This window comes from Ursus maritimus, unplaced genomic scaffold (assembly GCF_017311325.1).
Source record: "Ursus maritimus isolate PB19 unplaced genomic scaffold, ASM1731132v1 scaffold_2, whole genome shotgun sequence".
Classification (NCBI taxonomy): Eukaryota; Metazoa; Chordata; class Mammalia; order Carnivora; family Ursidae; genus Ursus; species Ursus maritimus.
In genome coordinates, this window is record NW_024424452.1 from 105,120,034 (window position 1) to 105,145,623 (window position 25,590).

Genomic DNA, 25,590 nt, shown 5'->3' on the forward strand with positions numbered 1-25,590 from the left:
TCATCAGCTGATTAATGGATTAAAAAAAATGTGGCATATCCATCCAATGGAATATTTCTCAGCCACAAAAAGGTAATAAGTACTGATAAAGCATGGATGGACCTTGAAAACAATATGCTACGTGAAAGAAGTCAGCCACATGTTGTATGATTCCGTTTGATAAGAAATATGCAAAATGGGCAAACACATAGAGACAGAAAGTAGGTTAGTGGTTACCAGGAGCTGAGGGGAAGGGGTGGTGGTATTGGGAGTGAATACTAACAGGTATGAGGTTTCTTTTTGGGGTGATGAAATGTTCCATAATTAGATAGTGGTGATTATTGCACAACCCTGTGAATATACTAAAAACCACTGAATTGTACACTTTATTTACTTTTTAATTGTGCACTTTAAAATGGTGAATTGTATGGTATGTCAATTTTCTCTCTTAAAAAAGGAAGACGCAAGCAGCAATTTTAGTACTGAAAATATACAGTAACTAAAATAAAGAGCTCAATGTATGGATTGATCAGATTAGACAAAGAATGGCTATTAGACAAAGAATAAAGAATTAACTGAAAGGTAGGTCGGAAAAAATATATCTGCTAAAGCTTAGAGAGGTCAAAGGATGGAAAATACAAAAAAGAGGATAGAAGACTAATGGGATATGGTGAATGGGCCTAATATCATACATGTGAAGTTCCAGAGTAAGGGAACAGAGAGAATGGGTAGAAACAATATTTGAAGAGATAATGGCAGTGAATTGTCCAAACTTGAGAAAGACCTCAAGCTGCAGGTTGAAGAAGCATTATGAACCCCATGTAGGATAAACAAAGAAAATTACATGTGGGCACATTATAGTAAAATTGCTGAAAACCGTGACAGAGAGAATCTAAATCTTTAAGACAGCTAGAGACAGAGAGAGAGAGAGAGAGAGAAAGGCATATTACCTTCAAAGGAACAATAACAAGGTTGACAGTGGAGTTCTCAACAGAAATAGTGGAAGATAGGAGACGATGGAATGAAAAGCTGAAAGAAATATCTTTCAAAAGTGAAGGTGAACTAGACTTTTTCAGGCAAGAAAAAATGTGGAGAATTTATCACCAGCAGCCCTGCACTAAAAGGAATACTAAACGGTATTCTTTATGCAGAAAGAAAATTATCCCAGATGGAAGCCTTGAGATGCAAAAAGAGATACTGTTCGCCTAAATGAATAGGACTGTTAAAGAAGTAGTAATTTCATAAGAGGTACTAAGCATATATAAAATTAATGAAAATGGCAGCAGTAGAGTCTATCTCTAAGTGGGGGGGGGCGGAATAGGTTTAACAGTATTGTGTAAAAAGCGGTAAGAATATTCATTTATATTAGACTCCGGCAAGTCAAGCATATATTTTGTAATTTAGTGAGGGTTAAGAGTAGAGAAGTGACATCTCTATCAATCTAAGAGAAGAGGAAACTCAATTAATAAGAAATGGCCCCAAGGAAGGTAAGGTTGATTCTGGTAAAGGCAAAACTGTCGGGACATGGAACACAACAGTGGCTTCCAGGGGTTAAGGGTGGAAGAGAGTATCACTATGGAGGGGGGGCAGCATGAGAGAATTTTTTTGGTGGATGACAGAACTGTCAAGTGTCTTAATTGTGGTGGATTTCACAAAACACACAGAATATGGCAGTAGAGTGACTTTCACTGAATTTTTAAAATGGAAGAGAAAAAGAAGAGAAAATATAAGAGGAAAGGAGGCCGTAGAGAGAGGTAGAACAAATGGCATATAGCCGGTTGGTGGATTTAAATGTATCAGTAATTATAAGGATAAATTGACTCATGTAAAATTAAAAGGTAGCTTGTCAAACAGATTTTAAATAAAACCGAAGTGTATGTTGCTTATAAGAGAAGACATATGCCTTAAATATAAGCATATAGAAAGATTTAAAGCAGAGTGATGGGTAAGAGAGCTCAATAAGATCAGACCAAATAGATTTTAATTCAAAAAGTATTATTAGAGATAAAGGGAGACATTTTATAGTAATTGGAGATTAAAGTTACTAAGAAGTGGTATATACTTAATAACATAACCTTAAAATACATGAGTCAAAAACGGACAGAATTAAAAGAAGGAACAGACCAATCATCAACCCCAGTGGGAGATTTAATACCTGTCTTGATGAATGATTGAACAATTAGACCAAAAAAAATTCAGTAAAGATATAGAGAGTTGAAAAACAGTTAAACTGCCTAAATGACATGTATGGGCACAGTGCCTAACTGCAGACAGATACACATTTTTTTCAAGTGTACCTGGAACATTTATAAAGCCTGAATCAAAGAGGAAAAACCGAAGCACTTAGGTGAAAAATCAGAGCTGGAGATTGGAAATTGCGTTTCAAACTCTGGACATTTTCCTTCTCACAGTTCAATGATTTTTCATCGGAAATGAGGTACTGGCAAGAGGAAAGGTGCCCTCTTCCAAGGATATAGATTTTTTTAATTGTATGTGGACCATGCCGGATGGGAGTGGCAGTGTGGACCAAGTGCTGACAAAGACAAAAGGTTGCACACCCCCTTTGTATCTGAAGAGAGTTGTCACAACCCAGGTCTCCACCCCAGCCCCAAGGAAGTGCATTCTAGCCCTCTGCCAACAAAGAGCTCCACTTGTCACCTACAGTTGTCTTTATGCAACTCTTGGGCCCAGCTCTGGCACCTGGAGTGTCAAGAAAATGGTCTCTCCACAAGTGAACCTCCGGGAGCCTCTTCCCCTCTCTTGACAGTGGGATTCTAAGGCAACTCCAAAAGTACTAAAACTACACAGGTCCTTCAATGAATTGGCTTTGCTGCTGGGTTCCTCTTTCTCAAAGTATTTACTCAGCGATTTTCCCAGTGCCCCAGGCATTTCCTGTACGGGTGCTGCTGACTGTTTTACTTCCTACCAGGCGGCCCTCCTCTCCGTGTTCACGCTGCCAACTTTCAGATGAGCTCTATTAACTCGTGTTCTTCCAGCCTTTTCCCAGCCATCTGGGAGCCACACAGGCATTTGTCCCATCCCTGGCTCCTGGAATTCCTTATTGTGGGAGGGCATATGCTTGCAAGCACCTTATCATTCTGGCTCTCCTCCCTCCCTCCTTCTTGCCCAGTTCCAAGCCATTGATTGTTTTTTCTCCAGCGTTCATTTTACAGTTGCTGAGAGATTTGTGCTCTCATGTTGCCTATTTGCCTTTGTATCTTTTGTCCCCTGTGTCCTTGTCTACCCAGGGCACCACAGTTACCTAGACACCATTTCTATGCCTTTAGTGTCCTGCCTGGGAGATCTTCAATATGACCTCAAGAAATGCTTCGGCACTCGAGATCAGAGCCTGAAGACATTATTACACTCCTGCTAACATCATTATCCAGAAGAGTTAAAGATGGAAATTTGCCAAGAAAAGGGTCACAGTGGTGATTTAAGAAATGAAGCCTCAGACTTGGTTGTCTCTTTCCTTTTAAAGGATGTTTCTTTCAGCTTATTTTCTTAGTATTAGAATCGGTCCTTCTAAGAGATGGAAACAACCATAGAAGAACATTCAGGTTGTTACAAGACTGTTTTAGTTTGTGCCATCTGAGCTCCTGGGAGAGCAGAGAGGACCTTCAGCTTCTTCCTGGCCTCCGGCCCCATCCCTGGCCCTGACCCAGTCCAGTGGGACTCAGTCTTGTCTGAATTATGTGTTTCCATGGCAAGAGGTTCTGGTTACTTGTAATAGAGCAGAGCGAGCATCCATGGAGGGTAGGAGCTGAATCCACAGAGTTCACTGTCATGCCAGAGAATGGATTTTCTCCCAGGGCCACTAGTGTTACTGTGGTTGTTAAGTCTGGCTATTCATACATTGTGGAACTTCTGAAAAAGCCTTGAGGAAATGGCTTTCAGAAACAAGTGCCCTAAAGGAGAAAGCCCCCGGATTTCATTAAACCAGAGCTTGGTAATGGGCAGTCTTTGACTTTTCTGACCTAGGCAGTAGGGAGCTCCTACCTTTGGACATTTAATTTATGACCCCAGTTGAACGAAGTCCCAGTTGTGCAGTTGAGAAGGATTTTTTCTGTTTAATCTTCCTGAAGGGATGGAAAGTAATGTATCCCCCTTATTTTCCTTCTACACCACCTCCCTTCACTCCCAATTTCCTCCTTTCCGCTAAACACCTACTTCCCCCCCACCTTGGGAAAACTGCATATTTCTTATGGAGTCATTGTTACTTTGGTTCTTCCTGAAACTGAGGAGGAGAATAGATTGTGCAGCAGGGGACATAAGGAAAAGCAAAGATTCTTCTTCCCTGTGGGTTGATAGAGCCCTTCCATCAGAGGGAGTTAGCTGCCATCCTGCTGGGCGATTAGCTTCTGGGACCTTCCCAGTTCCACCTGTCATGATCACTAATGTATTGTGTGGTGGAGAGAGCACTCAAGTGGGTGTTAAAGAGGGCCGGATTGTAATATAATAATACCTAACAGATATTGAACATACTGGGTGCCACATTCTGTTTTAAGGACTTTATATGGACTATTATCTCATTATTACCATATTTTGCAGGTGTGGAAACTAAGGCCTGGAGCAGTTAAATAATTTCCCCGAGGTCATGTGATCACGTAGTGGAAGCAGGGTTCAAATCCTGCTCCGTCCAGAGCCTGCATGTTTCTTCACCCTCCTCCACCCTGCAGGTGGTCCTAGGCAGGGTGCCGAAGAGCTGTGTGACCCGGGAAAAGTCATCTCACCTTCTGGGGCTCATTTGTGAACTGTAACCCGAGGGGGTTTATGTGGGCAACTTCTGATGGAGTTTCTACTTCGAATAATCTATCTATATGCAGAAAAGGCAACTATGTTGTTTTATTCTCGTCGTTAGGTGAAAGCAGTGTTTAAGTCTAAACTAAAATGTGATCTAATTGAACAACTGATTATTTCACGGCTCTGATGCACAAAGCAGTGGGGCCGGGCACGGTAGGAGACAGAAAGGGGCTTTAAAAGTTATCATCTGGGGCGCCTGGCTGACTCAGTCAGTTAAATGTCTGCCTTTAGTTCAGGTTGTGATCCCAGGGTCCTGGGATCAAGTCCCACGTTGGGCTCCCTGCTCCATGGGGAGTCTGCTTCTCCCTCTGCCCCTCCTCCCACTCATTCTCTCAATCTCTCTCTCTCAAATAATAAATAAATAAAATTTAAAAAATAGAAGTTATAATCTGTTTGTTTTGTTGTTTAGGCTAAGTAATTCGGATAAACAAGAATCTAATTGAGAAACCAGTTGTGTTAGAAGGTGAATTCTGAGACAGGTATTTTAGGTTTCATACTGTATCTGGTTTCGGACATTTTCTTTTAAGTTCTGACTCCTGTCACTTTGAGCGTTTAACTACACCCATTGACTTCTGAGTGAAGGAGCTACTGGTGAGATTAGTTTTTACGGTGCTGACAAGCTCAAGCGATTTTTTTAAAAAGTGGAATGTGCCTGCTTTGGGAGTCCCTTATACTGAAGCAATGTCATTATAACCTGAAATATCTATTATCACTTAGGCAAATTCAAAGAAAAAGGATATGTTGTAGAGTAGCTTGATTTTTTTGAAGCTGGAGTTCTGTTTCTGGCACACTAGATTCACCATCAAACTTGCTCTGGGGTCAGGTTAAAGTGCAGAATCCTCTTGGCTGAGATAGGGGGAAAAAATTGATCTTGAATAGAAAACTAGCTTAAGAAATTCCTTTTCTAGGGGCGCCTGGGTGGCGCAGTCGTTAAGCGTCTGCCTTCGGCTCAGGGAGTGTTCCCGGCGTTCTGGGATCGAGCCCCAGATGAGGCTCCTCCACTGGGAGCCTGCTTCTTCCTCTCCCACTCCCCCTGCTTGTGTTCCCTCTCTCACTGGCTGTTTCTCTCTCTGTCAAATAAATAAATAAAATCTTTAAAAAAAAAAAAAAGAAATTCCTTTTCTAGTAAGGCCTTTGAGACTGGAAGAGTTGTGTTCTGACAGGCTCGGACATTAGATTAATGTCCATCTTTCTCAATGGCTTGTAAATTTCAAACTATTTTGTATACTGCTATATTCCCAGTCAAACCACAAGTGCTTGACACATAATAGGCGTTCTATAAATATTTACCAACAGACTCTTTATTGCTCACTCCTTGAAATCCAGCATTTCCCCCTTGCCAAGATCTAGGAGTTGAACCTGCTTCCAAACATCTGATCCCCCACCTTGAGAAGGCAAGTCATTTAGCGTCTGTCTTATTTGGTGTGCTCCAGTCCCTAACCCACTATTTTCTTTACTAATTCCACAACTTCAGTGTACCCAGTCTTTTTAAACCTGTGCATAATGACTCATTAATGAGTTGTAAAATGAACCTAGTGAGTTATGACTAACATAAAAAAAAAATAGAAGAGAAGAGAAAAGAATAGGAAATAGAATGCACTGCGTGTAGTAAGTACTTTTATCGTAGACACCCCTTTATACACTGGATTGCAATTTTAAAAATGTACATTTTGAAATCCCGGTCTCCCTGGTCTTTAGAAGGTAAAAGCACTTTAGGTGTCCCTCTCATGGCCGCTCCTAGCCAACCTCTCTATAACAGTTTTGCAATTCAGTGTGTTTGTATTTTATACTAGCTTGGGCTCCGCAGAGTATGAAGTTGTAGCTGGAGCACAGCCTTCCTAGAGCCGTCACATGGTATCCTAGTGAGTGTATGCTGAGTAGAAGGAGTCCCTCTGCATACAAGTGTTGTGGCCGAGGTGACATCTAAAATCATGTCTGAGCTCCGACCTGCAGGATCACCACACGTGCACCCCTGCAACTTCACGCACTGCCGCTTGTTTTGATGGGCTGAGGTGGGTTGGGGAAAGGCCAGACACAGTGTTCACCATCCCCTAGAGCACTGGTCCTGCTGCCAAACCCCCACTCCTTTTACCCCTGTCCTCCCCATCAAAAAGCGTTGCAGGCAAAGCTCCAGCTTGTGAAACCTGGCCTCTTTGAAGTGCCGGATGAGTGTCCCTACAGCAGTCACTCTACATCTGTTGGGGCTTCTCCTGCTGCCAGCACTTCACAGAGGCTTTGTGTCCCTTTCCTCAGAAACCTGGACATGTAAATTCAATTTTATTTTATTTTATTATTATTTTTAAAAATTTTATTTATTTGAGGGGGGAGAGAGAGAGCACGAGCAGGGGGAGCGGCAGGCAGAGGGAGAGAGAAGCAGACTCCCCACCAAGCAGGGAGCCCGAGGCGGGGCTCGATCCCAGGACCCCAAGACCACGACCCGAGCCGAAGGCGGATGCCCAACCGACTGAGCCACCCAGGCGCCACATAAATTCAATTTTCAACTGGATTTTTTTAACAGTTGGTCTCAGAAGTCTCTGGGGGTGAGGGGTGCTAGCACTGGCAGAGGGAGATACATGCCCTTGAAAATTGGATTCTGTTTTGGAAAACTGCTGGCACAGGCTCGTCGGCAGGGAACTAAATGACCCACTGTTCCTACCTGCTGACAGGCTAAGCCTTGGGACAGCGCTGAGATTAGCTCTCACCACATGGCAGAGGCGTGCCTTGCTCTTTTCTTCCTTTCATACAGAGGCGGTCATTTTGTGCCTGTCAAATAGTACGGCTTTGTAGTACAAATAGCCCATCAACAACAGCCCACCCACCCAGCTAGTGCTGAGCAAAATCACTAAGGGGTAAGTTAAAAGGGGATCTCCCTGATGAAGACCGGTTTGAAAGCCCTTTCGTAATCTGTGTTCCTTGGGAAATGCTGATGGACAGACCCATACAAGCCCAGGAGATGTAGCCATCCAGAGACGAGTGACCAGCCCAGTGCCCAGCAGCCCAGACCACATGGCCTCTTGTTGCCTTGCATTTCGGGCGCTCTAGCCTGTCTTTGAGGGAGGAGGCTTTGGCAGGTTACCGTCTGGGGGAAATGAGGCTGTGCTTTTGCATTTCTGTCGTCCAGGGCTGCTGTCTGTTGGAAAAGGAGGATTCCCTGCCCATTTTGTACACACAGAGCTGGCAGGAGCTGTAGCAATCGCACTGTGCACTGTGCTCTGGATCAGCCCCGCCCCAGCGGCAGGCAGAGTGCTCCCCCACTCCCCCCCAACACATTCTGGCCACACGGTTGTGGTGAGCTTCAAAATAAAAGATCCCCGCCTAAGACACCACTGCACTTCCTATCCCAGAGAACCAGCATTGTTCACTGTGCCACATCTCTATTCTAAATTTAGGCATCTTTTTTTTTTCCAGGCAAAGATTACTATGCAAACATTTAAGAGAAAAACTTTGCCCAAAGTAATTTTTTCCCTCGACTTCTATTTGGTTTCCTGCAATGTTTAGATGACTCATTCTCTTCCAAGAAATTTTAAAGAAAAGAGATGAAGGCTGTGCGATGGCGCACAAAGACGGCTCTGTAAATTCTCTTTTTCTTCCCTGCCTAGAAACCTATTGCTTTTTTTTTTTTTTTTTTTTTTTTTTAACAGGGACCGGAAAGGCCCTGCGGACTTCATTGTCATGTCCTCGGCCTCATCAGGTTTTGTTGTTCCCGGGATGAAATGTCCCTTTTGTCTTTGGGTGGGGCCCCCTTGTAGCTTCCCAGCCCTGACAGCCCTTCCAGCTTCCAGCGCTGCCAGCGCGGAAGCCCTTCCTGGCTTGCTGGGGCCGTGCTTGCCCCCAGAGGCACACAGTTAAGGTTTCTGAAATGGAGAACCCTGGCCTTTTAGCGTCCGTGAGAGGAGAGGGAGGCCCTGGCCATTTCCTGCCTCTCTCCTGGTGGCGGCGTTGTTCCTGTTTGCTAGGGGCTTCGCGGGGCGCTGCGACTGGGATGGCTTCACGTGTGTTCCGGGCCCAGCCCTCAGCCACGGGGAGCCCTAAGTCAGAGCCGCTTCGGCAGCCTGTTCAAATAAACAGGGATATTAGTTGAGTCGGTCCTTTTCCAACTAACCGGTACACGAAAGGAAACATCTGCCTGGGCTTCATTGCTTTTTTATTGGTGATGCTTTTTCTCCTCCTCCCTTCCCCTTCCCCCTCCTCCCACAGCTGAGATATTTAAGTCCTGGGTAAGCAACAGGGTAGAGGAATGGGGAGCCTTCTCCCAGAACCTTCGCCATTTAAATGCAAGGAGGTGGTAAGGAAGGATGGGAGGCTGGCAGGGGAGTTGACCTGGAGGCGGGAGGGCAGAGCCTTTGGAGGGCAGGGCATTTGGAAGTGATACTCGTGGTCGCTTCCTGGCCTTGTTGCTGACTCTGGGGCTGGCTGATGAGTCATTTTGCCTCACTTCACCTCCTTGGATCTCTGCTGCTTCAGTGCAGCTCAGCTCTCCTCATGATGGGAAGGAGAAGCTGGTATGTGAGATTCTAGATGAAAGGCATTTCCTCTTGTGGCTTCTTCCAGTGGTTGAGGGCATTGAATGAGAGACGTTTGGGAATGGTGAATTTAAGACTGGCAAGATACCCTGAAGCCATCCATTTTGTAGAGCGTCTCGGTCCCCGAGGAGAACTTGCTCATTATCTTCCACTTCGGGAAGTGAAGCCAACCAACCGAACACTGAAGTGGGTGGTGGTTGCATCTAATATGGACTCTAGAAGCCAGGTGAAATAGCAGGAAGAATCATGGAAGAGCAGAGGTTAGGAGGGGCCTTAGGAACGCGTTCGCCTTTCATTTTATGGAAAAGAAAACAGAGGCCTAGAGAGAAGAATCGCGTTGTTCGAAGTTATCTTCTTGATGGTGGAGGAGCCAGGAATAGGAGACTCGTGGCTCCTTCAAGGGTCCTCCCACCCACTTCCACGCTACCCCGTGTAAATGTCCTGTCTCCGCACAGCAAACGTCACACAGATGTTGTGTTCCATAATTAATTCCTTAATAGAAAAAGGCAAAGCGTTAAAGAGACATGAAAATGCCTGAAGAATGTGTAAAAAAAAGAGAAAGTTCAGGCTCCCTCCAGTCAAAGGACTGCAGATGACAAGAGGATACCATACCGAACCGTCAAGAGAAGAAGTGAAGGGACATGCTTCTAGGCTTCTGGTGGTACTTTTCATTGGTTCGACTTTTCTCAAGGGCAGTTTAATGGCATAAATGAAGAGCGTTTGATTCAGCAATGTGACTTCTAGGAGAAAAGGAGGAAAGGTGTGGGCATAGGTGTTGCACAAAGTAATACAGCAGGTTTTGTCATAAAAATCTGTAAGCAAAGTGGATGTCCAAGAATAGGAGCTACAGCGATATCATCTTTCATAATGCTCTAGAAGAGTAATATGGAGGGAACTGTTCACAAACACTTGTGTAAGTAAATAAGTTACAGTGTGTATCATGCAACCCCGATTTCATGAAAATCATATGGGAAAATCCTATCACATACGAGATAAAGTGTTGCATGGTGATTTCTTAGTGGTAGGAATTAAAAATGACCTCTTCTTTTTGGATGTTTTTGGTTTTTTTCCCCAGTTTTCTTATTAATTACAATAAACATAAATTCCTTTTGTAATCAGAAAAAAATAGTTTTAAAGTCATATATCTTGAATTAAGCAAGATCGTAAATGATTATGTTTCTGACATGCAAGACCTCTTTCTTCCTTCCCCTGGGAGCGGAGCTGTGCCAGGGGTAGTATTCTACCTTCTGTTAGAAGGGCATTGTTGGTATCTGATTGGTAGGAAAGAACTAGAAGGAGCTGGCAGAAGATGAAATGAGGGCTTCCCCTTTTGATGACCCAGTGATGCCAATCAGTTTTGTCCCCTGCTCTCTTGGGCTTGGCATAAAACACTCAGTATAGAAGGCATGGCTCTTTTCTCCTTCCTGCTTCTTCATTCTTCTTTATTTCTGCTCTTCCATTTGTGTAGTTAGATGCCAGCCCTGGATGGTAGCAGCAAAGAACTCGAAGGCCACCACTGCTTAGGATTAGCAGGTTGGAAACCCCTTAACATGTATTATCAGAGTCCGGTAACATCGGCTAATCTCCAAACCAGTCATTATTGGGGTACCACTGCCCTGGGAGTTTGGGGCAGAAAGAAATCAAGTAAGACCTATACCTCCTTCCTGCTTGGAGGTTCGTATTTGGTGAGGTACTTTGAAGTCCTTGGATGTTTATGTTCTTCTTTCTTTGGCATCCTATTACACATCTGACTTCCCTCCAGAATTCTTGAGAAGGGTCAAGTGCAAGTGTCTGAGAAAGCTTACTCCACCTGACAACAGTTGCTAGGTAACATGTGGCTTTCAAGCCGCTCTTCGGGGACCAATTGAAAAATCGAAGCCTACACCCATTTGCCCTCCACACGATTGCCTTAGCAAGGCTAAAGAAGGGGCACATTTCATTTTATTAAAACTCTTTGAGTAATCTGACCATAATTGGGTCTGATCGGAGTGGTTATCTGATTTGCTGGATTAAATAATGGGCCTTAATTGAGTCTGTGTTCGTTGTAGAGCCAATGCTGCTCTTGCCTTTGTCGCCCCCTCCTCCCCCCTTCTGTTTCCCAATTAACCTCCCTTCCTCTTTTCTTGCAGAGTAAAGAAGTCGGCCAGCAGCTCCAAGATGATTTGATGAAGGTCCTGAATGAGCTCTACTCGGTAAATCATGGGTGCCTGGCTCTTTAACGAGCAGAGGGAAGCAGCATCTGGCAGCTTGTGGCCGTGGTCACACAGCAGCAGCACTGAGCTGATGTTGAGGAAAGTGTATAGTCCCTATTGGGGGTGACTCCACCCATTTCTTTTCTTCACACTCTTATTTTCAAGTCTGAACAAGCCAAAACCTCTCAAAATAAGATCCCTCCTCAGCCGTGGCAACTAACTGTGGGGTTGTTGGGGCATAATCGCCAGAGACCAGCCAAGGCTTTCATCGGCACAACTGACCCCCATTAGCATCAAGCCAGGGACCCCGAACCTAATGGTGAGGAACACAGTCTGCATTGCACCATTAGTATGTGCCTGCCGGGAAGGACTTAGTGTTCAAGGTTTCGCATCAGTTCTTGGATTGATCTACGAGTTTGGGACAAGAGCGGGTGCCCTCGAGGGAAGCACAGGGTCCTAAATGCCCCTGATTGAAGGGGCCGATTCAGGCAGAGAGAGCGTGGCATCTACTCCCTGGGTTTTTAAAAGGCTGAACCTCAGTGAAGAGGCAGGCTTCAGGTTTAGAGAAGAAAATACAATCTGTTTTGAAATGGCTGGTGCTTTAGGCACGTGATGCCCGTGGCTGATGCATGTGTCTTCATGTACAGGAAGGAGGAGATGGTGGTGGTTTCCTCCCCAGCCAGGTTTTGTTAATTTTAATTCAAACACATGTGCACATCGAGGNNATTCCTGCTGCCTACAGGGAATATTTCAGTTGTGTAGCTAAAGCCTTTCGGGGCCCCCTTCTTCAGCAGGTCTGTGCCCGGCCTTTGTGTCATTCTGTAGGGTTGCCCCATCCTGTTCTGGAGGTGAAATTGCGTTTCCTTCCTCCCTTCTTCCTTCCTTCCTTCCTTCCTTCCTTCCTTCCTTCCTTCCTTCCTTCCTTCTTCCCTTCCTTCCTTCCNCTCCCTCCCTCCCTCCCTCCTTCCTTCCTTCCCTCCTTCCTCCCTCCCTCCCTCCATTCCTTTTTCCTTCCTTCCTTCCTTCCTTCCTTCCTTCCTTCCTTCCTTCCTCTCTTTCTCTCTCTCTCCCTCTCTCTCTTTCTTCACAGGAAGACAGGCAGTGGTGACATGCATCACAGGCGTTTGGGATCAGAGAATTCCATGTTCTTGATCCAAAAGCCTAGGTGTGGCTCTTTTGTCATGGCAACTATTAAGCAAGTAAATAGGATAGAGTAGTCATCAGACTGGTCTCCAGTGACGCTCAGTTTGTTTGGACTTTCTGCTCTGTGACTCTTTGGCTCTGAAGCCAAGTAGATAGATGGTACTCTTTGGTTCAACTCCCAAGTTTTCATTTCTTTCAAGTGCAGTTAAGGTTTTTTATAAAAATAGAAGCGTGTTGATGTGAACCATTTACAGACTGGATGCGTTTTCCAGAACCCTGTTGTCTTTTTAATGCTTTACGTCTGCACTTTATATTCAGAGCATCTTCTAGGCACCAAGAAGAGCTATTACTCCCTTTTCCTGGCAAAGAATTCACCAAGATAGAATATGACACATGAAGTCATCATATGAATCCTTTTATTTTCTCTTAAGCACTGTGGGCCTCTGCTATTTGCTCTTTCTGGGGAGGAGTAGGATGGATAACCAGCCAACTCCAAACCAGCTCAAACCCAGTTTGCCACTTATGCAGTAGGACTTGAGGTTGCAACGAAAGAACAGTGCCTAGGTATCTGTTAGCTTTGCTCAGAGTCCAAGATCTCCTAATATGCTATGATTTTTAAAAAATAAATAAGTGAAAGGCTATAGTTCGTGCGGGAATGAGGAAGAAAGCTGTGGAACTGGCTGCTCTGGTTTGAAGAGGGCTGAACTGGCGAGTCAGACTGCAGTCTCCAGGCAGTCCAACATCGGCCAGGGCTTTCGTGCTGATGCAGAGCATGAAATCTTCCTGCGGCGTACGAACTGAGAATTGGCGGGGCATGGAGTCCCCTGCCAGGAGGTGAATGGGTATGCACTCTTTTTATTTTTATCTTTGTTTTATTTTATTGTCGTGTAGTTGACACGCAGTGTTACGATGGTTTCAGGCATACAACATAGTGATTCAACAAGTCTCTACCTTATGCTGTGCGCTCGAGTGTGCCTACCATTCATCACCATACAATGCTGTTATGATACCACTGAGTATATTCCCTATGCTGTGTCTTTTATCCCTGGATTCGTACTCTTTTAATTTGTCCACGGCCAAAATACAAATTTGACCTTTTCCTCTAGTGGGCAAGAGGAAGGGAAGAAAGAGTAGAGAACACTAACAAGTTCCAGGGAAGGCAGAAGGGTCTGGTACAGTGATTCTCAAGCATGGGGATTTTTTTCTCCAGAGGACAGCTGGAAGTGTCTGTAGACATTTCTGGTTGTCATGACCAGGGTGGGGGTGTGCTAGATTTCACCATGCAACTATAATCCTGTAATGCCCCAGCAAAGAATTATCTTGCCTAGAATGTCAATAGTGCCAAGATTGAAAAGCCATGGTCTAGTGACTGGAGTCTATCGAACTAGGCAACCTAGACTCGACCTGATGTGCCACGAATTGTAATATCCTGGAGGAGACTGTAACCCCTGTGAGCCAGCTCTCCACACACTTCATATACTGGTGTGTCCAGTCACACTTCCTAAAATATATGACAGTAGTTAAGGGTCAAGTGAGTTCACATATTCTGTAGGCCATTAGAAAGTTCAGAGGCTAGAATTATGAGTTGTTTCTTCTGTAGGGTGAGATGAGTGTAGGATGGCCTCAATAAGGTGCCGTGGCATTAGGGTGGCTGACTATCCCAGTTTGCGTAGAACGGAAGGGTTTTTGGGGGCATGAGACTTCGAGTGCTACACATAGGAAAGCCCTTTGGTAAGCCGGGACGATTGGTCATTCTACGTGGGACAGTGGTTTCATCAAGCAGGAACGTGGCACTGTTATTATATGCTGGCTATGGAAAGCTGCTTGCTGAATGTTCTCTCTTCTTCTGTCTCTCAGAGGAGTCAAGAGAACAAGGGAGATCTTTTTATAAGGAGCTTATACCTCATTTGCTTTTTGGGAAGGCAAAAGAGCCTCTTGCATCAGTGACCCCATGGGCAATAGAAGTTACCTGTGGGCATGGAATAAAGGAAACCAAGGATATAAGGAACCCACTATGTTCAGTGCTCTCCTTAGCTTGTATCTCCCCTTATGCTCAAAATATTTCTTTTTGGGTGACTGATTACCCAAGGGTTGATAATTTAAGTACTTTTGAATCTTGATGATCTAGGGGGCAGAGCCTTGTTGTTCCCAAATAAAGATGCCTTTGGGCAAGAGGCCCAGACTCATACCATAAGTGGCCAGCTGCCCCTCTGTACCTTCCTCTTTTCTGCCTGAAGGACCTTTGATTTTCCTGACTTGGCATTCTGTGCCAGGGGCTGCTTCCCACAGCTGCCACTCAGAGAGCAACCCTAGTGAGCATTTTCCTCCGTGTGTTTTTTTCCCCCCATAATGAGCTATCTAGTTGGTAGGCCATGGGTAAGTGGTTTTCATTTTCCAGGAATGCCTTTGAAATTGGAGCACACTGCTTCTCAAAGAACTCTGGTGTTTTCTGCCTCAGTTGTACCCAGAGTTTGTATCTGAAAAAGCCCAGCAAGTGCTCACAGGAAGGAGAGTCTGTGGGGGCACGGAAGCCACATGAATTGGCTAAGTAGGAAGAGTCAAGTAAGCCCTTGAATTGAGAAAGAAGAGGTGTTGCAACGCTGGGATGTTGATGCCCTAGAAGCTTTATGCTTCCATATTCCCCCTGAATATATGGCTCCCTGATCTGGTGCAACAGCTATCTGCTGTCAGAGCTGCTGCAGGCTGGTATTAGCACCTGCCCCCTTGAAACAGTGTCAGTGAGAAGTCCCCCAGCTCTGCTTGCCTGTTTGTCTCCAGCACTAGGCACTATGGATACAAAGACAAATAGGGGATGTCCCTGAACTCAAGGCATTTAGTTTTAATAGAAGAGACAGAAAAGTAAAGCAGCAAGTGAAGTATGAGGTGATAACATTTACATGTCTTCCCAGAGGAAGGGCATGAAGTCAGGCTCCTTGGAGAGATATTTGAATTGCATCTTAATTGCTAAGAGCTCTCTTATTATTCTCCAAATGCTCCTTTTTGGTTGTATTCTGTTCTTGTTTCATGATACAATGTCTTTTCATTTTTCCTTGATCTCTCTAGAGATATTACTGCTCTTGAAGTTTGCTTCTTTCTGTATACTTTCTGTACCCTCTAAATTGCTTGTTTTGGTCTTGGCCTTTCATATTAGATGTTTTCCTTACATGTTTGGTAATCTTTAGCTGCCTTTTCATATTTTAAAGTGAGGCATTGAAAAACTGGTTGGAAGTTCTGTGCCAGCCGTGGTCTTTACTGTAGGGTGATCTGACTGGTGTTTCCTTGGGGAAGCCCTGATATCAGTATTTCTAGGTCTTTTATCTTGGATAGTCAGATTCCCCAGATAAGACTCTTCTGACCTCCTGCCTATGTCTGGGACCTGAGTTGTGAAGAGGCCAGGGCCATCACAACATTCAGTATAGAATTTTCTGTTGATCTTCCTATTTTAAGTTCAGTAACCCTAGCCTCAGCTGAGCCTGGTGTCCCCAATCCGTAGGCCTTCTATAAGAGAATATGCCTCTTGTTCTCCACTATGGAGGGAGAAGGGATGGGATCTGGTAGTCCACCAATTCTTAGGCTTCCAGTAGTTTCTCTTGTTTTAGCTTCACCTTCATCCCACGGCCACCAGTTCCTCTTAGGGCTTCTGTGATATAAGTCTGGTTGCTTCTTGGCTCTGCCTTCTTTTGGTTTAGGGTTTGGTAGATCATTCACTACTTGCCTCCCTGCTTTTTATGTGCTTTCATTTTTATTTTCGTCAGTTTATATTTAAAAATAATAACTCTTTTCTATTATTTTAGTGTGGCTTGGGGAGAGAGCAGAGCTAATGGCATGAATTAAGATTTCGGTTTTTGAAGTAAAGTGAATTCTCTCTGTAGAACTGAGAATTTAGACTTCTGAGTTTTTCCCCTAGTGTGTGTGTGTGTGTGTGTGTGTGTGTGTGTGTGTGTGTATTTTCCGCCTTCCGAGTTCTATCTTGACTTCCCTATTTCTCCAGTTATTTTGGCATCAATTATTTAAGCTTTGGCCTCTGGACACCACAGTTTTTCCTTGAGTTGAAGGATACTAGCTATACTTCTTCCACATTGCCACAGAGGAGAGATTTGCTGTCATTAAGTCATTTCAGCAACCACACTGATTGTAAAATTACCAACTGTGGACATGACACATTTCCCAACCGTGGAGAAGAGAAAAAAACACAAAAGAAGAAGTGGTGCTTGCCCTTAGGAATTCATAGTTTCTTAGATGAGGTAGTGTTTTACTCTTTCAAAGAGAGTTCTTTAGTGGGAAGGAGCAATATAAATCACTAATTTTCATTACTTCATTGTTGTCTTCTTGGCACTATTCCTTTAAGTCCTTTTTTGTCTCATATTCATTCATAAGGTTTCTTTATCTATCATGCATCTTCATGAAATGGAAAATCACTTTCTTAAGAATCATTCATTTTTATAACTGTTCATTCAAGCTTTTGAATCCATATTCAGGTGAAAAGAAAGAAAAAGTAGTCTCCTGAATACCCTTCCTCAGCCTGGAAAACAGATGCCTCTTCCTCACTTCTTAATCATCCTGGAATCTGGAGGACTGTTTGAATTACTTAGAAAGGTTTTTAATGCAACCAGTTTTTAAATATCATTTCTCCAGTGTAGAGAATGTAGAGAGTTGATATTATACTTAGGGGAAATGATGTCAGGTTGAAAATAAGGTAAAGCTGATGTAAAATGTTCTGTATCCAAAATGAGACGTTTAACTCTAATGAACTTTGATTTTGTCGATGGGCCAATATTCTTTATTCTTTCCACCACCTCTCACCAATCCTAAGGGATTAGTACACCCATAAGGTCCCTCCAGGAGTTCTCAACCTCAGCACAGTGGACATTGTGGGCAGACAACTCTGTGGTGGGGGCTGTCCTGTGTACTGTGTGGTTAGCCGCCTCCCCGGCTTCTACCCACTATATGCCGGTAGCAAGCTCCCAAGTTGTGACAATCAAAAATGTCTCCAGATTAGCCCTTGCTTAGGACTACTGCTCTAACATGAAGCCATTCATGAAACCAATTCCTCTTTTCAAACTGGTCATGACTAAACCTAACCTTTCCTCCCAACTTACCCAGCTCTGGTCCTATTCAGAGGAAGACACTGGTGCCTCGTGGCTCAGAGTGTGGACTTTGTGGTCTGAGAAACCTGGGTTTGAGTCCTGATTCTGCCATGTACTAGCTGTGTGACATTGGGTGGGATAGTTTAATCTCTTTGAGCCTCGGTTTCCCCATCTTTAAAAGTGGAGATAATCACATGTCTTTCCTAGAGGAGTTGTGAGGGTTCAATGAGGCGACGTGCTTAACGCCACTGACACACAGCTCATACCAAGTAAGCGATAGAGATTGCGATCCATATTATGCCCTTCCTCCCCTCTGTTGTTCTGTCTGCAGCCCCGCCCCACACACGTGCACCCAACTCCCACACTCTTTCTCCCCCTCAGAGAGATTGCATGGCATCAAAATGTCAGCACTCTTGGTCTTTGGCTTGCTTAGTTGTAATCAGCATTTTTAATTCCCAGATAGAAGCTAGAGGCTCCCTGTGTGGAAACAGAGCTCCAGCAGGGACGAGCAGGCACCTTGTGGCTGGAAGTATATTCGGGAGGAAACACACACAAGTTCTAGGCTTCCTGGCCTCTTCATTAAGAAAAGAGATTGGACTCCCAGACAGTGGCTTTCGTAGGGAATTTGAAAATTGTCTTGTTCTCCTGTCACACTACTTCCTTCCTATGGCAACTCTAGTTTCACCCGACATGGGTTTTATTCCTTCTTAGACTCACCTGAATTGTTGTGTGGGTTAACAGTCTTCATAGGGCTGTTTTCTAGATCCCAGGGTTGCTATAATGATGAAATGAGAAAAATGCGTATGTAGCAGTTGGCACATTTTGTATCTGAAAGGTCCAGAAAGTATCGATTACTCCGCAAAGCTGTGCTGGCTTCCTCAGGGTTCCTCACCTGCCGGGGGATGGCTTTGCTCTTGGGATCCGAGTGGTGGTGGCGTATGCTGCGTACTTGGCGTTGTGAGCTGGCTAAGCGATAGAAATTACTTAGCCGATATAAAAAAGTCATGATTACAAGTGTTGATAAATAGAAGGAAATAATACATGATGGAAGACATGAAGACATTTTAATAATATGACATATTGGCTCTGCTCAGATGCTGCTTTCCTGCGCTTTGGGGTGGTCTTTGATATGCAATGTTGGCTGAACCAAACATTTAAGAAGTTTTCCCTTAAGGGCATGAGGATACTGCTTCATGTGGGACAGGTCCAGCTGAATCAGGTGGTCTGTAAAGCAGAGAACTGACCCTATTGGCTTGACCTCTGGGGGCGGGGGCGGGGGGTGTCTTGCAGGTCATGAAGACCTATCACATGTACAATGCCGACAGCATCAGTGCTCAGAGCAAGCTAAAGGAAGCAGAGAAGCAGGAGGAGAAGCAATTTGGAAAATCGGTAAAGCAGGAAGACCGGCAGACCCCACGCTCCCCTGACTCCTCGTCCAATGTCCGCATTGAAGAGAAGCATGTCCGGAGGAGCTCGGTGAAGAAGATTGAGAAGATGAAGGAGAAGGTGTGTATGCTTCAGCAACTGTAGGGACTGGAGAGGAGCACTGTGGAAGTCAGGATTGATAGGAGTTTTCCAGTAGGTGCCATGAAGAGCAGAACAAAGAATCTCATTCCGTTAGTGCCCAATGGCCAAAAGTGAATCCTCACTATCTGCCCTGGAAGAAATTCTGGGTGCTGGAAGAACTTGGGCGTGGGAGCTCCAAGTTTTTCACCTGTAGCAGATTCATAAGAAACAGTGGAAACCTTTTCCAAGCCTGGGGATAGGGGGCGGGGGGTGGACTGCAGACCTAGGGCTTGGCTTCAAATGTCACATATTCAGGGACAGAGGTAGTGACACCTTCTTCCGGGTGGCAGTACAAGGATGGAGAATGGTGTTTGCAGATAGAACCAAAGTGGGACATGCATCTAAAGTAGGGAGCCTCATTAACCTTTCCTGGATTGATCTACATTATGCCCTTGAATCTCATTAAACAGAATTAGAACCCAATTTAAGGCAGACGCGCACAGGGAGTAGCAGCACAATTGTGGTTCTCGAATGTACTGTACTTTCATCTTTTAGAGCACAATCTCCCCTTTAAAAAAAAAAAGTAGAATTGAACTTTTGTTCCCTTTTCAGCGCCAAGCCAAGTACACAGAGAATAAGTTGAAGGCCATTAAAGCCCGGAATGAGTACTTACTGGCTCTGGAGGCAACCAATGCATCCGTCTTCAAGTACTACATCCACGACCTGTCTGACCTTATTGATGTAAGTGCTTAAAGCTGGGGGTTCAAGGGCACCTTTTTCCTGGTTTTGGAGGGCTGTTCAGGTGTTCCCCAGTTCTGTTGCTCAGGCATTTTGGAGCATTTTGAGAAGAATTATGAAGATAATAGCCATGGTCCATTAGGGGCCTGCCATGTACCAGATATGAGGTGAAGCCCTTTATACTTTATCTTATTCAGGTCTTACTACAATCCTGGGAGGAAGGCACTCTTATCTCCATTTTTATAGTTTAAAATTCAGAGTTTAGATGACTAACCCGGAGTCAGCTATTAAGTGACAGAGGCAAGATTCAACCCTAGGTCTGATTACTAAACCCGTGCTCATAACAGCAATGCACTTCTGTCTCCCAGCAAATGTTCCCTTGAATCAGGTGCGTGCATGTAGGAGTGAGCGGCAAGAGCTGAAGAGTTAGAATGCCATACCTTGCATTTAGATAACACTTAACGTCTCTCGGCATTACTTCATTTGACTATCCTATCACCCTCTGGATCACTGTTACTATCTCCAGTTTGAAGATTAGGAATCTAGGGCTCAAGAAGGTTACTTGCCCTCAGCTACACTGCAGTTGAGGGTCCTGGTCAGTTAGGTAGCTAGATGCCCTTGACCTATGGCCCATGCCTTCGGATCCGTGACACAAAGGTGATGAGAGGAGCAGAGGAGTAGGCACATGTGTTTTGCATACGTTAGGTACAAGGGATACGTTCTTTGTCTTTGGCCATACAGGTCAGCCTTGGCCTTGTTTCTTCTGCTGCTTTTCTTCCAGCTTTATAGTTGAGTGTTGCAGTCTCTCTCACCTGCAGACTCGCTCCTGGCCCAGTTCCCGAGCCAGCCCTGCCTGCAGCAGCAGGAGTACACCCTTCCCTCCAGTCTTCAGGGTGGTGGCCCTGGAGCCAGCTGACTTCGCGTCAGCAGCCCGGCCTCCAGGGCCTCAGGCGTACCTGGGCCAGTCTCCTTTCTGAGGCCTGATTTTTGCCTCTGGCTGTTGGCGGGTAGCCACTGGGCTTTACAGGCTTCTGGCCAGACCTGGCACACTTGCCTGACTTGGTTTCTCAGTGAATGAACCTGCCACACTTCACAACAGCATTTGGGGTCTGGTCGAAGATTCAGGTCATCTGGGGCTTGGCACTGACCCGTTTTGGAACTCTGCCGTGCAGAGCACCACAGTTCTCTCCCACCTCTCTCCGGCAAACAGAGGAATTGGACTTGATCTTGGTACTGAAATCTGGCTTCACGTGCTTGGGGAACTTCTCTATACTAGTTCCTTCTGCCAGGGATTTCTGATTCGGTAGATGTCAGCCTCTTCATGCCCTGGGTGTCATGGTCCTACCGGTAAGTGGAGCCCTGAGGTCTGTTCCAGGCACTGCTCTCTTCTTTTTGCTTGTTGATGCCAATCTCAGCACTGTCCTTCAAGGGAGGTCAGTGCCCTAAACAGGATCCTTTCTCCTCGTGAGGGGAATGGCTCTCTGCTGTTGGTTAAAAAAATCAGACCATGCAGTCCATCATACCTCTTCCTCCGATTTGTCCTTTCCTCTTGCTTTTGCCCCCAGAACAACTCTCCCACCCTTTTCACCACAATGCCCACCTCAGGGGGGAGAAAGGGGCTAAGGCTGTGTCAGTCATAACTTTGCAAGCCATAGACCCTCCGTCAGATATGCATAGATGTTTTAAAATCAGTCCAAGAAGCAAGCTATTTTGCACCTTATTCTCACTTAAAAAGAAGAGGAGGAGGAAAGGTGTGTTAGAGCCCATCTTCACGGGATGCGGTATGAGGCCTCATGAGAAAGTAGCCTACCAGCTTTGTTAGCGCTCAGCCAGGGTGTGGGTGTACGTTACTGTGATGTGAGTGAGCCTGGGTTGGTAGCGTTCCAGGCCACTCAGATATAAAGTTGCTCTTGTTTTGTTTGTTGTTTGTTTTATTTTGGTTTTTCCTAAGGTGAGGACAGATTCATTACTCTTCTTCTTTTTAAAACTGATAACATTATGCAGCTAAGTAAATATTTATTTGGAATGAGGCTATGTGCTTAGCATCAAGGGTACAAAATGTATAAAATAATTTTTGCCCTAGAGATATGCAGAGACCTACAAAGAGATAATTTCTATGTAACTGGCTAACTGCAATGCTGAGGGAAGCCCAGGGGGCCCTAGAAAAGTGTTCTTCAAACTAGAGGTCATGATCCATTAGGGGGAGTCATGAAATCACTTTTATGGATTTCATTTATTTTTTTTTTTTTGGATTTCACTTATTTTTTTAAAATGAATGAACTAGAATATAACAGAAGAGACTAGAATAGAATAGGAAGGAAAATAAAATATCTAGGTACATCATACTTCATAAGGTTACGTTTTATTTTGTGAAACTGTTGGGTGTGCGTGTGTGTGTGTGTGTGTGTGTGTGTGAGACAAGATGAATTTCTTACTGTGAGTTGGAAGTCAAAAAAAATTTGAGTCACTGCACTAAATACAGAGGAATGTCTCTTAGTCTCTGTAAGCTTCATGAAGGCAGGAACCAAGTCTTTTCTTTACCTTAATATATAATCTGGGGCACCTGGCTGGCTCAGTTGGAAGAGCATGCGACTCTTGATCTCAGGGTTGTGAATTCGAGCCCCATGTCAGGTGTAGAGATTACTTAAATATGTAAAAAAAACTTTATATATTAAGGTATTCTTTTTTAAAAAAAAAATATACATCGTGCTTAATAATAGCTGAGCACATAGCATATTTATTGAAGGAAGAAAGGAATAGAAGGAGGAGGAAGAAGGTGATTTCCTAAGGCAAGATTTTTTTTTTCCTTTTTGTGCCTTTTAATACTGGCTGGAGATATAATTTATATACACTGCCTGAACTTCAGTGTTACAGTTTCAAGAGTTATGATAAATTCAAACACCCTTGTAACGTACATCTCTATCAAGATAGAAAATATTTCCATTGCCTCAAACGTTCCTCTCTTCTCTGCCCAGTCAGTCCCTCACCCCAAGGCAACCACTGTTCTGATTTCTTTCACCATAAATTAGTTTTGCCTGTTGTAGAATTGCACGAAGATCGGCTTTTACAGTACGTACTTTCCGTACCTGGCCTTTTTTGCCCAGCGTGATGTTCCTGAGTGTCACCCCTGCTAGTGCACGTGTCAGTAGTTTCCTGGATGATCAAGGCAATAAAAATGGCCCAAAGGACACCTTGGCAACACACCAGCAGTTAGGGCAGGAGTGAGTAGGGAGCCTGGGTACCTTGGCGTTCAGATCTTGACAGGATCCAGAGCTTGCTTTAAGACAAGGGACAAGTCTTGTGCCAGTCTGTTGCCCTCTGTGTTACAGGCACCATGCTGCCTCCTTCCTTGTGGTGTGGAAGTGTCATGTGTGCTGAAGGCATTGAGGATAAGTGAAGAGAAGTTATTTTTGTCAATGCCAGTACATTGACACCAGAACTAGCCTTTGACTTTGTTTTATAATATAAGAAGATTTAAACTTGGACTGTAGAAACCCCCACGAGGCATCTGACATGCACCAGGGAAACCTTGACTTCAGGCCAAAAAGACACTCTGAGCTGACTTGAGGGAGTCTAAGAACTGTAGGCTCGTTGGAATGTGGCTTTCCTCCCCCGTACTCCTGTGGCTTTCCCAACCCAGGAGCAGATGGATGAATGAAGAACAGGGCATTGTCCTCATGCATAGCTGGGGCTTGTGAGGGCTACGCACGTGGGTAGAGAGTCTGTGACACCATGAGCACCCAAGTTGGACATGAAGGAACGCAGCTTTCTTCATAGGAAATTTTATAAAGGGCATTTATTTTTCTCTTCTGTGTGAACTAGACGTGCATGTAATGAAACACCCATGTTTCTTTTCTAGGCCTTCTCTAGAGTCTCTGGGTGAGGACATGAACTAGTAAAGGGTTAACGAGCTGTCAACTCAAGTCCTCACACATCTGGATGGGCTATCATTAAATTCTTATAAAAATTTGATTTCCCCTGAGAGACTTTTCATCAAACATTTATATAACCCAGAAATGGCCAGGGGAGCTCGGCATGGCCACAGAACTCATCAGAAGCCACCGAAAGCATACTTTGTCCCCGTTGTGAGGAAAATAATGTGCTGCCTTTACTCACTGGGATTCTCCTGGGAACAGAGATGAAATATTCAAATCTCGTTTACCTAACCTTGCCAGAAATTGCTTCTTTGCTAAGGCCTCGGTTTCTGGCTGTTGTACGAGTGGAGATTTGTGGATAGCCAAGGCTCTGTAAAACCTATTGCGAGTCTCCCGGGTTGGCTGGAGGCACCGAGGAGCCAGAGGGCACATTGTGAGTCAGACCCCCACTCCCTGGCACAGAGAAGCTACAGAACGGTTATATAAATGAGGCAGCAGGCAGCCAGAGAAAGCTCCCTGCCTTCCATAGGCCATACAGAGTGAGCAAAACAAGGGGCTTCAGTGGCCATGTCTACCCATTTGACTTAGATCGATATTCAGCCTGAATGGATTATTTCCTGAGAGGCTAGAATCTGTATTCTGGGCAGAATTGGTCCATCCACTGATGTGTATTAAATGCCTACTGTGAGCAGGGCTTCTTGGTGAGGGATACAAAGAAGGAATGACACTGGCCAGGCGCTCTTTGAGGCTTGTCTTCTGGTTGGGGGTGATAGGAAATCACAAGTCTCAGAGTGAGGGAGTATGTTCTGTGTCACGTGAGGGCTGGTGTGGTGTGGTCCTGAGTAGAGGCCAAGGTCAATAGATGCCAAGGTTGCAGGGCTGGCTGGCTTCCCAGAGGTGGGGAATTTGATTTGGATTTTGAAGATGGGGTCCATTTCCAACAAGTGAGAGGAGTGGAAAATATGCTGGGAAAAGGGCAGAGGTCAGTGGATCGTGGTGATTGATGTGGAAGTGTCTGCATGGTGCCAGATGTGTGTAAATACATTGCCTGTTATCAGCCTCATGATAGCCGATGAGGCCGGTGTTGTCCCCACTGGAGGCTGAGAGAGGTTAAATTGCTTGCTCACAGTCGCACGGCTGATCTGAGGCCTGCTGTTCTCCCATACTCTGCCCCAAGCAGGAGCGTGTCCTTGGTTAGGGCAGAAGAGTCTGAAGAAGGGAGTAGAGGGAGATGATGTTGATGGTCAGACTGCAAGACAGATTAGAATTGGTTCCGACTGGTGACCTTGCTTAACTTCACGGAGCCTCACCGTTCTAGTCCGGGAGATTAAGATGATACCAGCCTCACTGGGATGATTATGAGGAGTCAGATGTAGACTGTACATAAAGCACTTAGCATGCGTAAGCATCCTAACTAAAATAGCGGTATTTTTAAATCCCCAAACTGAGGAAGGTGGACTTCACGATAGAAAAGACTAAAAGCTTCTGCAGGTTCTTCAGCAGGGGAGTGGCATAACAAAAGCCAGCCTTGAAGACTGTGATGCAGACAGCACTGGTGTAGGATTAGGGTATGAATCAGGGTAGAGGTAGAGAGAATGGAGTCACCAAAAATACAAAGGTGATGAAGGGCGCCCCGCCTCCCCCTAATTCTCTTCTGCACTAAAAAGCTCCCCACTTGCTCAGCCCTGTGGGCCATGTTACTTCTGCTCACAGACGCGCAACCATCCAGCTCGTCATCGGCGTC

At 44.9% G+C, this 25,590-nt stretch overlaps 1 protein-coding gene across 6 annotated transcripts in view; it reads left to right on the forward strand.

Moving 5' to 3' along the window:
* Positions 1-25,590, forward strand: part of SRGAP2 (SLIT-ROBO Rho GTPase activating protein 2) — a 232,906-nt gene that overhangs the window by 145,040 nt on the left and 62,276 nt on the right. For all 6 annotated transcript variants that reach the window (XM_008699550.2, XM_008699552.2, XM_008699551.2 and 3 more), the window contains exons 5-7: positions 11,435-11,497; positions 19,018-19,233; positions 19,846-19,974. In XM_008699550.2, the coding sequence (XP_008697772.2) occupies positions 11,435-11,497; positions 19,018-19,233; positions 19,846-19,974 (408 nt within the window). The remainder of the gene's footprint in view (positions 1-11,434; positions 11,498-19,017; positions 19,234-19,845; positions 19,975-25,590) is intronic.